The following is a 14,063-nucleotide window of genomic DNA, read 5'->3' as shown; positions in this document are numbered from 1 at the left end:
CATTTGCTATTAAAATAGGTAATTGAAGCGATAAAACTTGTTATTAAAAAGTTTAACATTCATGGGGACGACTCCTAGTCATGGTATTAAGGTACTTAAGCTCTTGTGCAAAAAAACTTCTGATATCAAACAAAAACACATCTTAGCGAGGTAAAAAGTAGTGGCGAACGCGCCTTTAACAAAAATGTCTGATATCAACAATTGTGACGATAAATTTTATTACATTCGATAAAATAAATAAACTATATTAAATTTATGTATTCGACACGCTACAACAGAAAAATTACGTGTAGGTAAATAAATAATTACTGTTGCGGGCCGAAATCATAAATTTAATACAGTTCATTTATTTTATCGAATGTAATATACTTTTTTCGTCACAATTGTTGATATCAGAAATTAAAGGCGCGTTCGCCACTACTTTTTACCTCGTTAAGAGGTGTTTTTGTTTGATCTATTATGGATCAACACATACTAAGAACATACACAAACCAAATCTTGAGTCCGGCACTCATAAAAAGTCCACGCGATTTCTACGCCTGCCAACCAGCGAACAACGCAGCCGACTAGCCGCGAGGCCCCACAGTCATCAGCCCAAATCTCCCGCCAGCGTAGGAGCGGCTAACCAGCCAGTCCATCCTGAGGGGCGTGCCAATGCTGATCTTGTGGTAAGCACTAGGGCCAAGGAGTTCAAGAGGACACCACCTAACCAGGCAGGGCCTCTTGAACGGAAGAAGGCGTTCCGCATCCTCAAACGGCTGGCCACCAACCCCATAAGAGAGGACCAAGCGTCCAAGGAGGATAACCAAAAATCCTAGAGGACTTAGCCTGGGCAAAAGCGGCAATCCCAGACTTGGACATCGCGCTGACCACAAGCCAAAGCAACAAGCGGGAGAGTTCGATGGAGACAGCGCAACCAGCGAGTAAGAAAGGCGCGGCACATGGTCGAGGTCCTTTGCGGAAGTGGTAAAGGATCGAAAGATCATTGGCGGCATCGACCAAAACGATGAAAGCGGAAGGATCCCATGAAACCGGTGGGGTCTGGTTAGACGGGCACTTGCGACAGTGGCGTTGCACAGATGCGGGGTGGTACCAGGGGAACATTTCCCCGCCATCGGGGACCGATGGAGTTGCAGCAGATTGGGGGAGGACACTGGAGGCATTACGGTCCTTCAACATCCTGGAATACCTGTTGAATGTAGTGCACAGCTATTTCAGCAAAAGGGAGCTGGTCCTAGAAACCTCTGTGGGCCCCAGGACTTACGAGGTGACAGCCGGCACGATGTATGTCGGAGTTCTGAAGCTCCCACTGCCGAGCCGCACCAATTTTGTTGGCTTTGCAGATGATGTCGCGCTGGTTGTGGTGGCCAAGGAAGTTGCTGCCGTGGAAGCAGCTGCAAACTGCGCAATTCGAGCAGTGGAGAAGTGGCTCTCTGTGGCGAACCTTGAGCTGGCCTCACACAAAACAGAAGCGGTGCTGATTTCAAGCAGGAAAGCAGTGGAGTCGACGCATATCCAGATCGGAGGGACAACGATACCGTTTCAGCGTGCCATAAGGTACCTGGGAGTTATGCTGGACACCCCCCTCGCCAACCGCGAACACTTAGAGTACGTAAAAAAAAAAGGCAAGTGAGACCTCAGGATCGCTCTGCAGGATCCTGCTAAACACCAGGGGACCGAAGCAGGTCAGACGTAGGCTCCTCGCGACCGTTGTCAAGTCGCAGTTGCTGTACGCTACTCCAGTGTGGGCCGAGCCCACGGCTGTGAGCAGCTACATGCGAGGTTTTAACTCGACGTACCGCCTGTGTGCCGTCAGAATATCGAATGCCTTTAGAACGATCTCGGACGACGCAGCGCTTGTCATTGCAGGCCAAGTTCCTCTATGTGAACTGGTGCGGGAGGCCAAGGAGATACGAGCGGCTCTAGCAAGCGAGCAGGCGGACCACAAAACCATGACCGAGGTGAACAGGAGTGCCACGATGCAGAGCGTGGACAACTGGCAGGCAGCCTGGGACAACTCCAGCAAGGGTCGCTGGACGCACCAGCTCATCCCCAGCATAGAGCCATGGGTAAATAGGAAGCACGGCAAGGTAGATTTTTACCTCACGCAGGTGCTAAGTGGGCATGGTTGCTTCCGAAGCTTCCTTAAGCGCTTCGGACACGACACGAAGGACGGTTGCCCAGAGTGCGACAGTGGTATTGTTGAGGACGATCAGCATGTCGTCTTTGAATATCGCCGCTTTGGCTATGACCGCCAAATACTTATGGAGACCAGCGGGGCAAGAGTTCGGCCAGAAACTTTTGTGCCCCTCATGCTGCTGTATGAGGTGAATTGGGAAGCGACGGCAGCTTACGCAGCGAAAGCTGCGTCGCACCGATAACGAGAGGAGAGAAGCTACAGCCTAGGTGGCTACCGTTGCGCGAAGCAATACTGTTCTTGTACTTATTTTTAGTCTGTATATACGTGTAGGTAATACATTAATATGTCGTAGATTAGTTGGCCAATTAAAGTTATAACAACTGTTAAGTTGGATTTGTCTTTCGCTTCCCATTCGTTTTCATGTATGTCCTTCTGTGCTGTTCCTTTGGCTGTTCAAATAGAGGCAATAGTTTCTGTTGTCAACGTTAGTCTGTGCACTGGTGTGAGCGAGATAGAAGGATGCAGGTGTCCGCATCAAAAAGGAATAACGAGAAGTTCTCATTAGTGTGTGTATTGGAATGCGAGAACGAGAGTAGAAGAAAGTAGCGAGTGACGCTGGCGAAAAAAGAAAAGGGGACGCAAGCTGTAAGGGAAAGCATTCGTATTTGAAGAGCCAAACTGAAAAGATGCCACGCGCCAGAAAACGTTTCCGTTTGGAGCAGCACGAAGAGCAGCCTGAAGCAGAGGAAGGTTCTAGTGATTCCTCGACACACCCAAAAAAAAAACCAAAAGTATACACTTAATAAGCGTTGTGTTAAAAGTATACTAAAGTTAGTATAAAAATGTAAGTATTAACTCAACACTAATTAGTTTCAACTGTATACTTTGTAGTGTAAGTGCTCTACCAAAGAGTATAAAGCGTAAACCTGTAGTGTTATTTTTAAACTAGTCATATTTGACTATTTAGTTTATAATTTATACTTTTGGTTTCAACAAAAACTTAATGTAGTATAAAGAAAATGTAGTTTCAAGTTATTACAAAATAGTTTCATGCCAACACTTTATAGTATTAAGCTTATACCAATTATTATATGAGTGAGACTCAGTAGTATAAATAGTATACTGAACATTAAATAGTTTTTCATGGTGTGAAACTAGGACAATAGCGAATATTCGAACATATATTTTGGTGTTAAACCAGGACAATAGCGAGTATACGAACACAGAAAATGCTACCGGAGTTGGCGTTGTTTGACGCGTTAATGATTATTGTGATGATTTATCTCGGTGAGTTTGGTCCCGCATTTTTGTGAATTTTGTGCCGAGTCAACATGTAAGTAAAATATTTGTTCTAAAATTAAAAAAAATCAATATTATATTGTCCCTGTTGGTAAATTTTGTGTGTATTGTGTATTTTCAGATGCATGTGCTTTGCGCACGCGTACAGATGCATAACGCGAAGGAGCTAACGAACTCGACGTACCGCCTTTGTGCTGTCAGAACAGCGAGTGCCTTCCGGACGACGCAGCGCTCGTCATTGCAGGCCAAGTTCCCCTATGTGAACTGGTGCGGGAGCCACAGAACCAAGACCGAGGTGAAGAGGAGTGCCAGGATGCAGAGCGTCGACAACTGGCAGGCAGCCTGGGACAACTCCAGCAAGGGACGCTGGACGCTGGACGCAAGGGTAAATAGGAAGCACGGCCAGGTAGATTTCTACCTCACGCAGGCGCTGAGTGGACATGGTTGCTTCCGAAGCTTCCTTAAGCGCTTCGGACACGACACGGGGAACGGTTGTCCAGAGTCCGGCAGTGGGATTGTTGAGGACGATCAGCATGTCCCATTTTAATGTCACCGCTTCGGGTCTGATCGCCAAATGCTGATGAAGACCACCGGGGCAAGGGTTCGGCCAGCGACGGCAGCCTACGCAGCGAGTGTACTGCGAACGCTGCGTCGCATCGAGAATGAGAGGAGAGAAGCTACAGCCTAGGTGGCTACCATTGCGCTAAGCAATACCTTGCGGTGATACCGCGCAATCACGGCCCCTACTCTTGTTGCTTGTACTTATTTTAGTCTGTATATACGTGTTAGGTAAAGGAATATAAAAAAAAACACGAAGGAGCTAAAAACATGAGTTTTGTGTTGCGCAAAATATGAATATTTATGAAATAATAACAAAATAATATGTCAAATAGTAATAAAAGAAAAACAACATACAACTTGATTTTATTGGGTTTGGGATACCACGAAAAACAAAATAGTATAAATTTTATACTACAGGCAACGGGGAAATCGTATAAGTTTTATACGAAATAGTATAAAATGTATACTAACAATTTCGATAAATAGCTTAAAAAGTATACTACGGCTCTCTAGATTAGTATAATATGTATACGAAATAGTATAAAACGGAGACTACATAGGATAGCTTTTATACTAAATAGTATAAAAAGTAAACTATCAGCATAAATGTCAGTACACTGAGTGAGTATAAATTGTATACTCGTTAGTTTAACTTTGATAACTTCGAAAGTTTCAGTTTAATACTTTCGGTGTCATAAGGTTAATACGCATCTTATCAAGATATTTTTGACACTCAATAGTTTAGTTTTAATGTACGAATAGTTTAGTTTCTATGATCATTTTTTTTTGGGTGCAGGGGAAGGTTCTAGTGATTCCTCGACATCAGAAGTGGGATTGCCCAGGCCTCAAACCGAAAGCGAAAATAATCTGAAGCTGCTTTTGGAATCACAAAATCGTACTTTCTTGAAACTTTTAAAAGCAGTACAGCGCGCCCCGAAGGACGCAGTTACCGTTGTACTTCCGAACTTTAATCCTGATCGTGGAAGCGCGGATGCAGTATCATGGAGTGCAACGGTGGATTACATTCTTTCCGAAAACAGTCTAGAAGGCAGCGCTCTCGTGATGGCTCTCAGTCGGTCCTTGCAAGGAAGCGCGTCTTGTTGGCTTGCACAAAAGGTCTACCTTGGAATCACATGGACGCAGTTCAGAGAACTGTTTTTGCAGTATTTCGCCGGAACGGAGACCTTGGCTGCAACTGTGTTGAATTTGCTGAATGGTCGCCCAACAGAGGGAGAATCTATGTCGCTGTATGGAAGCAGAGTTGTAACGTCCCTGATGTCCAGGTGGAAGTCCCTGACGGTAATGCAAATTGCCGTTTCTGTTGCTTTGGCACACGTGGCTGGATTGGACAAGCGATTGCGACGCTTGGCTTTTACTACAGAAGTCAATTCTCGAAACGAGTTGCAACAGGAGTTGAAAGCCTTTTCTTTTGATGCTGGACCGAGCCGCGGTACTGGCGACGTCTTGTCGGCCCCGACTAATAAGAAAACAAGACCATTCTTCAATATCAGATGTCACAAATGCGGAAAAGAGGGTCACAAGAAGGCAGAGTGTCGCTCGTCTGGTGTGCCCCCGCGACATAGTCAACTAGCTAACCAACATTCTGGACATAACGGAGGAAGAGATCGCTCGACTCTAATCTGCTTTAAGTGTGGAAAGGAAGGGCATGTGGCTACTGTTTGCCCGGATCGTCAGGAACGCTCAATGACGGTCAAGAGGGATTATGTTAAAGATGTCAACCTGTGTACCGTACTTGAGCCCCTTGGAACTTTTCAACAATTTGGTGAGTCGTTCCAATTTTGTTTTGACTCAGGAGCCGAGTGCTCGCTCATCAAGGAAGCCGTCTCGCTAAAGCTGTCTGGATCTAGAATAAATAACGTAGTAATTTTAAGAGGTATTGGTAGTAATACGGTTTATAGCACCCTACAGATATTGGCTAAGGTTTTGATCTGTGATCATTCCTTCGAAGTTCTTTTTCATGCAGTTCAAGATAGTTATATCAAGTATGATGCTTTGATTGGGAGAGAAATTTTGAGCCAGGGAATCGGTGTAACAATTACATCTAATTCACTTTCAATGTTTAATGAAAAAACTGTATTGCCTGTCTTGACTTCAGACTGTGTTCCCGATTTGGCCAATGTTGATACCGATCTAAGTGGTTTAGATAAGGATAGGCTAACATCAATGCTTCAAAATTACTCTGGTTCGTTTATAAGTAGTATTCCACAAAGTCGCGTAACTACGGGGCAGCTAGAGATTCGACTGATTGATCCAAACAAGACAGTTCAGAGACGACCTTACAGATTGAGCGTGGAAGAAAAAGAACAAGTGCGAATGTCTATTAAACAGCTGTTGGATGCGAACATTATAAGACCAAGTTCCTCCCCCTTTGCAAGCCCGATGCTTCTTGTTAAGAAGAAAAATGGAACTGACCGTCTCTGTGTTGATTATAGGGAACTGAATTCGAACACTATTTCTGACAAGTATCCGTTGCCACTTATTTCGGACCAGATAGGTAGACTAAGTGGTGCTAAGTTTTTCACCTGCATAGATATGGCAAGCGGATTTCACCAAATCCCAATTCATCCGAATTCGATCGAACGAACAGCGTTCGTTACTCCGGACGGACAGTATGAGTTTGTTGCCATGCCATTTGGGTTAAAGAATGCCCCTTCCGTATTTCAACGAGCTATAAATTGTGCTTTAGGTGATCTTGTTCATTCGTATGTAGTAGTCTACATGGACGACGTTATGGTAGTAGCAGGTACCATAGACGAAGCTTTAGAAAGACTTGAGGTAGTTTTGCAAACCCTAACTAAAGCCGGATTTTCTTTTAATATCAAAAAAAATCCAAAAAAAAATAAAAGAATTGACTGATCTGCCACCCCCACAGTCTGTGACCCAGCTGAGACAGTTTATTGGTCTCGTTTCTTATTTTAGGCAATTTGTCCCTCAGTTCTCACAATTGTTGAAACCTCTGTATGCTTTAACTTCCAAAAGCATATAGTTTGAGTGGAACCCGGATTACGAGCAAGTACGACAAAGAGTAATTTTTATCTTGACCAATGAACCCGTGCTCACTATATTCGACCCACTTTTTCCGATTGAGCTTCACACCGACGCAAGTGCTGATGGTTATGGGGCCATTTTATTGCACAGGATTGAGAACAAGCCTCGAGTGATCGAGTATTTCAGCAAAAGGACTTCCCCCGCCGAATCACGCTACCACTCATACGAGTTGGAAACGCTCGCAGTATATGTCTCCATGAAGTATTTCCGTCATTACTTGCATGGTCGTCAATTTACGGTGTATACGGACTGTAATTCGCTCAAAGCTTCCAAAACCAAAGCCGAGTTAACTCCTAGAGTGCAAAGGTGGTGGTCGTATATGCAGGTTTTTAAGTTCGATATTGAGTATAGACCAGGTGATCGAATGGCTCATGTAGACTTTCTCTCTCGAAACCCAGTGTTGGAAGATCGTAAAAATTCAAAAGGTATAACCGAAAAGCGTATAAACTTGACAGAGATTACCGACAACTGGTTGCTGGCAGAGCAGCAAAGAGATGAAGAAACATCATCTATCGTGTCCAAATTGCGCAATGAAGAACTTCCTGAGGATATAGCGAAAACCTTTGAGTTACGTGGTGGTACTCTATATAGGAAAATTCAAAGACATGGGAAAACTCACTGTCTTCCTATTATTCCAAAGCCCTTTAGGTGGTCTGCTGTTAACAACGTTCACGAGGCAATTATGCATCTCGGTTGGGAAAAGACCCTTGCAAAAATGTATGAGTACTATTGGTTTGACAAAATGTCAAAGTATGTCCGTAAATTCGTTGACAATTGCATTACCTGTAGGTTATCTAAGCCTCCGACTGGCAAGGTACAAGCTGAATTGCATCCCATTCCGAAAGTGAGCGTCCCGTTTCATACAGTTCATATTGTTATCACAGGGAAGCTTAGTGGTAAAAATGACCAAAAGGAATATATAGTCGTTCAAATAGATGCATTTTCTAAGTTCGTCCATTTGTTTCACACCACTAGACTAGACTCTGAAAGCTGCATCAAATCAGTGAAGTCTTTAGTATCGATTTTTGGGGTTCCTTCCCGTTTGATAGCTGATCAGGGACGTAGCTTTGCTAGTACTGTGTTTCGTGACTTTTGCTCAGCGCAAAAGATAGATTTACATTTCATCGCAACTGGCGCCAGCCGGGCCAATGGCCAGGTCGAACGAGTGATGAGTACTCTTAAATCTATGCTTACTGCGGTTGAAACGGGCAAGGGATCTTGGCAGGACGCTTTGTATGAAATTCAACTGGCTCTTAATTGCACTCCTAATCGGGTAACGAAAGTTAGTCCAATAGAGTTACTAATTGGAAAAGAAGCTAGACCATTTGGTCTTGTACCCGTTGCTGAAAACGAAAGTGTAGTTGATGTAAATCTAATCAGAAATATAGCTAAGCACAATATGGAACAAAATTCCAAATATGACAAATTAAGATTCGATCGGAATAAAGCCACTATTGTTAAGCATAAAGTTGGGGATCATGTCTTACTCAAGAATGAGGAGCGACACCAGACAAAACTAGACCCCAAGTTTAGAGGCCCATTTTTAGTTGTTGAGCTATTACCAGGCGATCGATATAAATTAAAAGCGTTAAAGGGCAATCGAACTTACAAATATTCTCACGAATTTTTACGAAAAATGCCTGAGAAGGGGATTACCAGAGAGCATGACGAGGCGGTCATGGATGAAGATGATGTTGATCAAGCCGGTGATGGCTGCGATGATTTATGAAATAAGAAAATGTAAATGATAACCGTGTGGTCAATCGATCTGTTTATAGTCGAGACAGCTGTGTGCTATGTTGGCCGGTTGATCAATCGATCTGTTTATAGTCGAGACAGCTGTGTGCTATGTTGGCCGGTTGGTTGAGACAGGACTTAAATTGTTAAGTAAAATGAAAACTGTTAATGTGATTGCTTATTGGAGAAGCAAATGAAAATGGAAAATGAATATTGTTTGAATTGATGGTAGTCCGGATCTCAAGGCTTAAAATAATAAAAATATTGTCCTTTGTTAACGTATGAGGAAGTGTAAGTTCGATCTGCTAGTTAAGAATTAAGAATTCTGTATAACTTTTGAATTTAAAAGAATAATGTTATTGAGAAAAAAAATGTTAAGAAAGCAAAAATGCTAAGTTTGATTTGTTATTCACAGATTAATAGTTTATAAGGCTTTTGATTAATGAAAATATAGTTGTTTTGCTTTAACTTCAAGGTACATATCTAGTTCTATTTAATATTGGGAGATAATATTTTGTAATGTTTAAAAGTTGGAAACACACGAGGACGTGTGAAAGTCAGGATGGCCGTGTCGTAGATTAGTTGGCCAATTAAAGTTATAACAACTGTTAACTTTGATTTGTCTTTCGCTTCCCATTCGTTTTCATGTATGTCCTTCTGTGCTGTTCCTTTGGCTGTTCAAATAGAGGCAATAGTTTCTGTTGTCAACGTTAGTCTGTGCACTGGTGTGAGCGAGATAGAAGGATGCAGGTGTCCGCATCAAAAAGGAATAACGAGAAGTTCTCATTAGTGTGTGTATTGGAATGTGAGAACGAGAGTAGAAGAAAGTAGCGAGTGACGCTGGCGAAAAAGGAAAAGGGGACGCAAGCTGTAAGGGAAAGCATTCGTATTTGAAGAGCCAAACTGAAAAGATGCCACGCGCCAGAAAACGTTTCCGTTTGGAGCAGCACGAAGAGCAGCCTGAAGCAGAGGAAGGTTCTAGTGATTCCTCGACAGGGGAAGGTTCTAGTGATTCCTCGACAAATATAAAAAAAAAACTAGGGGAACGTAAAGCTGATCGCCTGTGAGGAAGAAAGATCGGCAGCACTTTACAAGGCTGCCATCACCAAGGTTGGCTAGGTCTACCCCGGGGCCAAGCTGACGGCTTGCGAGGTTGCAGACTTCCCGTCTCGACAGAGAGCGAGGGTGTGAGCCAGGGCCTATTCTTAGCCTCCTCACAAGGTTCAACCCAGAGCTTCCGACAAATATTTGGAAAGTGGTTAAGGTGGAGAAAACCGAACGCGTCACCATGATCGTGGCGATCCTCCTTAAAGAGGCATGCTTTGTACCCCTCGGAGCGCAGCAGAACCGGCTGCACTATGGGTTCGACAATGTGCAACTCCGCATCTACGACACGGATAAACTAGCGGCAGACAACCTGGCTGCCTGCGCGTTCTACGAACCCCCGAGTGATGACGAGTTGGAACAGGAGGAGGCCAACCATACGGGGTACGTGTCAACTGACTCAGAGCTCTCCGAAGGCCTGAAGCAGCTGTGCACACAGGGCACGACCGGACCGGGGGCACTGTACTCCAGGACATAGTGGAGGAAGCGGAGGGTAAAAATGGTGCAGTTTCTGCAGATTAATCTGCATCACAGCAAGGCAGCATTTGCTGCCCTCCTCATCAAAGAGTCATGGATTGTTGGTAACAACATCTGTGGCTTATTAAAACCCCAACAAAAGCTATTCTACATCAAGGGTAAGGGTAAATCCAGGACCAGCATTCTTACCAAGACACACATTAGCGCTTTTCTTATTCAGACTGGAGCTAAACGCACACACACACCACACCATAGCATCATTCTATCTGGCTCACGACCGTAACGGGCCGATACCAACCACCATAACACAACAACTCATACACGCACACTCAGTAACTCATCCTGGGAGGGGACGCTAACTCACACCACACGCAAAGGGGAAGTACAAACACAAACGAAAGGGGTGAATTACTCTATGACTATCTCCTTCAATCAGACCTATATACAACTTTTATCACTGGAAATAGAAGGGAAGTCTTAGACATTACACTTATATCTGATCCCCTGCTTAGCCAGCTTGAATCGTGGAATGTGGGGGTCGAACACTCATTCTCAGACCACCGGTACATCGAATTTACAATAACTCTAGACTGTCCTCCCTCTAGACAAACCGCCCTGGTGGAACACAACCCTGACGAATCTTTTAAGCCGAACTTACTTCAATAGAGCTAAGTATTACAACAGCGAAGCTTCCTGGAACATATACCATACGAAGCTTAGCCTATGCAAAAAAGAAATAAGAACATCGAAGCGAAGAGAATGGGCTAATTTCTGCAGTAGCATAGAATCTACCGCGGAGGCATCCAGACTCAGAAGAATCTTAGCAAAATCTCCAGCAACTATTGGCTACCTAAAAACCAATGGTGACACCTGGACGGAAAACAGCCAAGGAGCTCCTGAGCTCCTGCTAGACACCCATATTCCTAAAAACACCCAACCAGTGGAGGACCTCTTCATAGGGAGACCCGCATCAAGTGGGTTATTAACTCTTTTAAGCCCTTAAAATCCCCGTTCCCTGATGGGTTCTTCCCGGCCCAACTACAACGGACACTTAACACATCCCTCTCTTAGCTGGTAGCCATCTTACGGCTTCCTATCACTAAACCACATTCCATCCAGGTGCCTGGACGTTAAAGTATTATTTATACCAAAGGTTGGCAAACCTTCCCACATCACACCAAAGTACCTCCGCCCGATAAGTCTCTCTTTCTTCTTGTTGAAGACCCTAGAAAGGCTAATTGACTACCACATCAAACTAACTACCAACCCAAGCCTACTCCCCAAAGCACAACATGCGTACCGTAAAGGCAGATCAACAGATACCGCCCTTTACTCCCTAGTATCTTGTATAGAGAAAGGTTTCTGCAACAAGGAATAATTTCTGGCAGCTTTTCTAGACTAAGAAGGTGCCTTCAACAACTTCACCCCAACGGCTATCACTGGTACTCTGACTGAACTGGGCATTGATCTCATGCACACCATGCTTACCAGCAGGGAAGTGTACTCCACTATGGGATCTGCACACTCGACCATTACTATCAGTAAAGGAACCCCGCAAGGGGGTGTACTCTCACCTCTTCTATGGGTTATAGTGGTCAAAAAATTACTATCACTTCTAGAAGAGGCGGGCACTAAAGTGGTAGCCTACGCGGACAACGAGGTTATCTTACTGCAGGGAAAATTTCCTCAAACTCTACAATATGATGGAGGTAGCCCTATCCACCCTCTCTGGGTGGATATTGGAATATAGACTGGGAGTTAACCCAGAAAAGACCGAACTAGTTCTATTCACAAGGAAGTATAAGATACCAAGTCTACTCTCCCAAAACTACACCAAACGCGCCGAACCCTTATCAACCAGGCAAAGTACTTAGGTGTCATTCTTGATAAAAAACTCAATTGGACGGATAACATCACAGACCGCACACGTAAAGCGACCATAGCACTCTTCGCTTGGAAGAAAGCTATAGGGAAAAAGTGGGGTTTCTCCCCCGCAATAGTTCACTGACTATACACTGCAATAGTCAGGCCCGTTCATCTTTACGGAAACATCGTCTGGTGTCCTTCCCTAGAAAAGAATTGTTTCCTTTAGATCCCTCGCAAGATGCCAAGAAGCACAGAGCTCTGCATTAGTGGGGCGCTCCGCCCCACCGCCACTGAAGCATTGAACACAATCCTCGGCCTTCAACCCCTGGACATACTTGCTAAAAGCTGGGCATCAGCAACAGTCAGGCCCGTTCATCTTTACGGAAACATCGTCTGGTGTCCTTCCCTAGAAAAGAATTGTTCCCTTTAGATCCCTCACAAGATGCCAAGAAGCGCAGAGCTCTGCATTGCGCTGAGAATCCGCGAAGCAGCGGCCTGGACAACAGGCTCAACCGGTCGCTCTAGCATACTAACAAACCAGATATCCATACCACGCATTACAGACTACGTCCCACCCATAGTCAACTTCGAAATAAAGTACAAGATTTTCATACCTACCCGTGCAGACTGGGAAAACCTTCCACACCAAATCGAAAACGCCCAAACAGGTGGGGGAGTATTCTCTCCAGAACTGGACATTAAGGTCTCATTTCGCCTACCAGATCACTGCAGTGTTTTCCAAGCGGAAGTCATGGTAATCCAGGAAGCCTTGTCCCTCCTGGATACATCAGAACATCACGACACAGACACTTACATCTTTTCGGACAGTCAAGCAGACCTCAGGGCCTTCGACTCCTATACAGCTAACTCAGCAACTATCTTTGAATGCCGCAAATCTCTGAACGAGATGGCCACTCATCTGAGAATCAACCTCATCTGACAACCGCCGATATCCTTCGCGATAAGGTCACGGTGGGTATGCCCATGGCTACCGGTAAGTTCCTCCTTAGGCAGAGATTGTACACCCTCTCCAACAACCGATAGAACACAACCTTAAGCCAAACAACAACCCGAAAAAAACCAAAATTCTCCTAAAATGCAACAGGGAAGACATTTCCACTCTCATAAATCCCCTCATGGGCCATTATCTTTTAGGGACTCACGCGCTTAGGTAGGGACACAGCAACCACGAGCAACCACTGTAAGCAGACAGACGAAGACACCTCCTATACTTCTGCCCAGCGCATAACCTCAAACGTTTTCAAACTCTAAGAACCTTGCGGCCATACAGAGCGTAATTCCCAAACTCCTATGTTTCCTAAGACGAACAAACTGCTTACATGGTATCACAAGGGGCCGAGGGTGGCCTAAGTGGGGGGATCCACCCGAACACCGTCTTCTGGGCTACTGGCAGTCCATCGTCGACCATGTGGAAGCCCGGCTGTATCACCTTCGGGTAGACGTCCGCGCCCAGGATCAATGAAATAGTGGCTGGCCGGTGGAAACGCTCATCCGCGAGCGGTAGCTCCTTAAATTTCTGGACGACGCTCTCACTGAGCGCACGGATGGGAGTGCGGATGCGCACGTTCGGCTCGATCTTGAGGACCACCTCCAGCTTGACGGCCTCGTCGACCTTCGAACGAATCGTCGCCGTGCATATGTTCTCATCGCCCACGTTTGTTGTCGGCAAACGAAACGCGGCGGCCAGGGATGCATCGATGGAGCTTGTCGTGGTGCACTGATCGATGAGTGCGGCGGTGTCGAACGTCTTCTCTCCGGTCTCGACGATCACCGCAGCAGTCGGGAGGAC

General features: G+C 45.1%; 1 protein-coding gene across 1 annotated transcript; it reads left to right on the top strand.

Annotated features, from left to right (window-relative positions):
* The first annotated feature begins 3,394 nt into the window (after positions 1-3,394).
* Positions 3,395-4,356, top strand: LOC139354831 (uncharacterized). The gene is made up of 2 exons (XM_070999074.1): positions 3,395-3,473; positions 3,561-4,356. The coding sequence occupies exon 2, from the start codon at positions 3,561-3,563 to the stop codon at positions 3,984-3,986; it is 426 nt and encodes a 141-aa protein (XP_070855175.1). The 5' UTR covers positions 3,395-3,473; the 3' UTR covers positions 3,987-4,356.
* The last annotated feature ends 9,707 nt before the right edge of the window (positions 4,357-14,063 follow it).

Source organism: Drosophila suzukii, unplaced genomic scaffold (assembly GCF_043229965.1).
Source record: "Drosophila suzukii unplaced genomic scaffold, CBGP_Dsuzu_IsoJpt1.0 scf_28, whole genome shotgun sequence".
NCBI classification, from domain to species: Eukaryota; Metazoa; Arthropoda; class Insecta; order Diptera; family Drosophilidae; genus Drosophila; species Drosophila suzukii.
The sequence above is the reverse complement of the archived record's forward strand: the minus strand, read 5'-3'. Positions and strand labels throughout refer to the sequence as shown.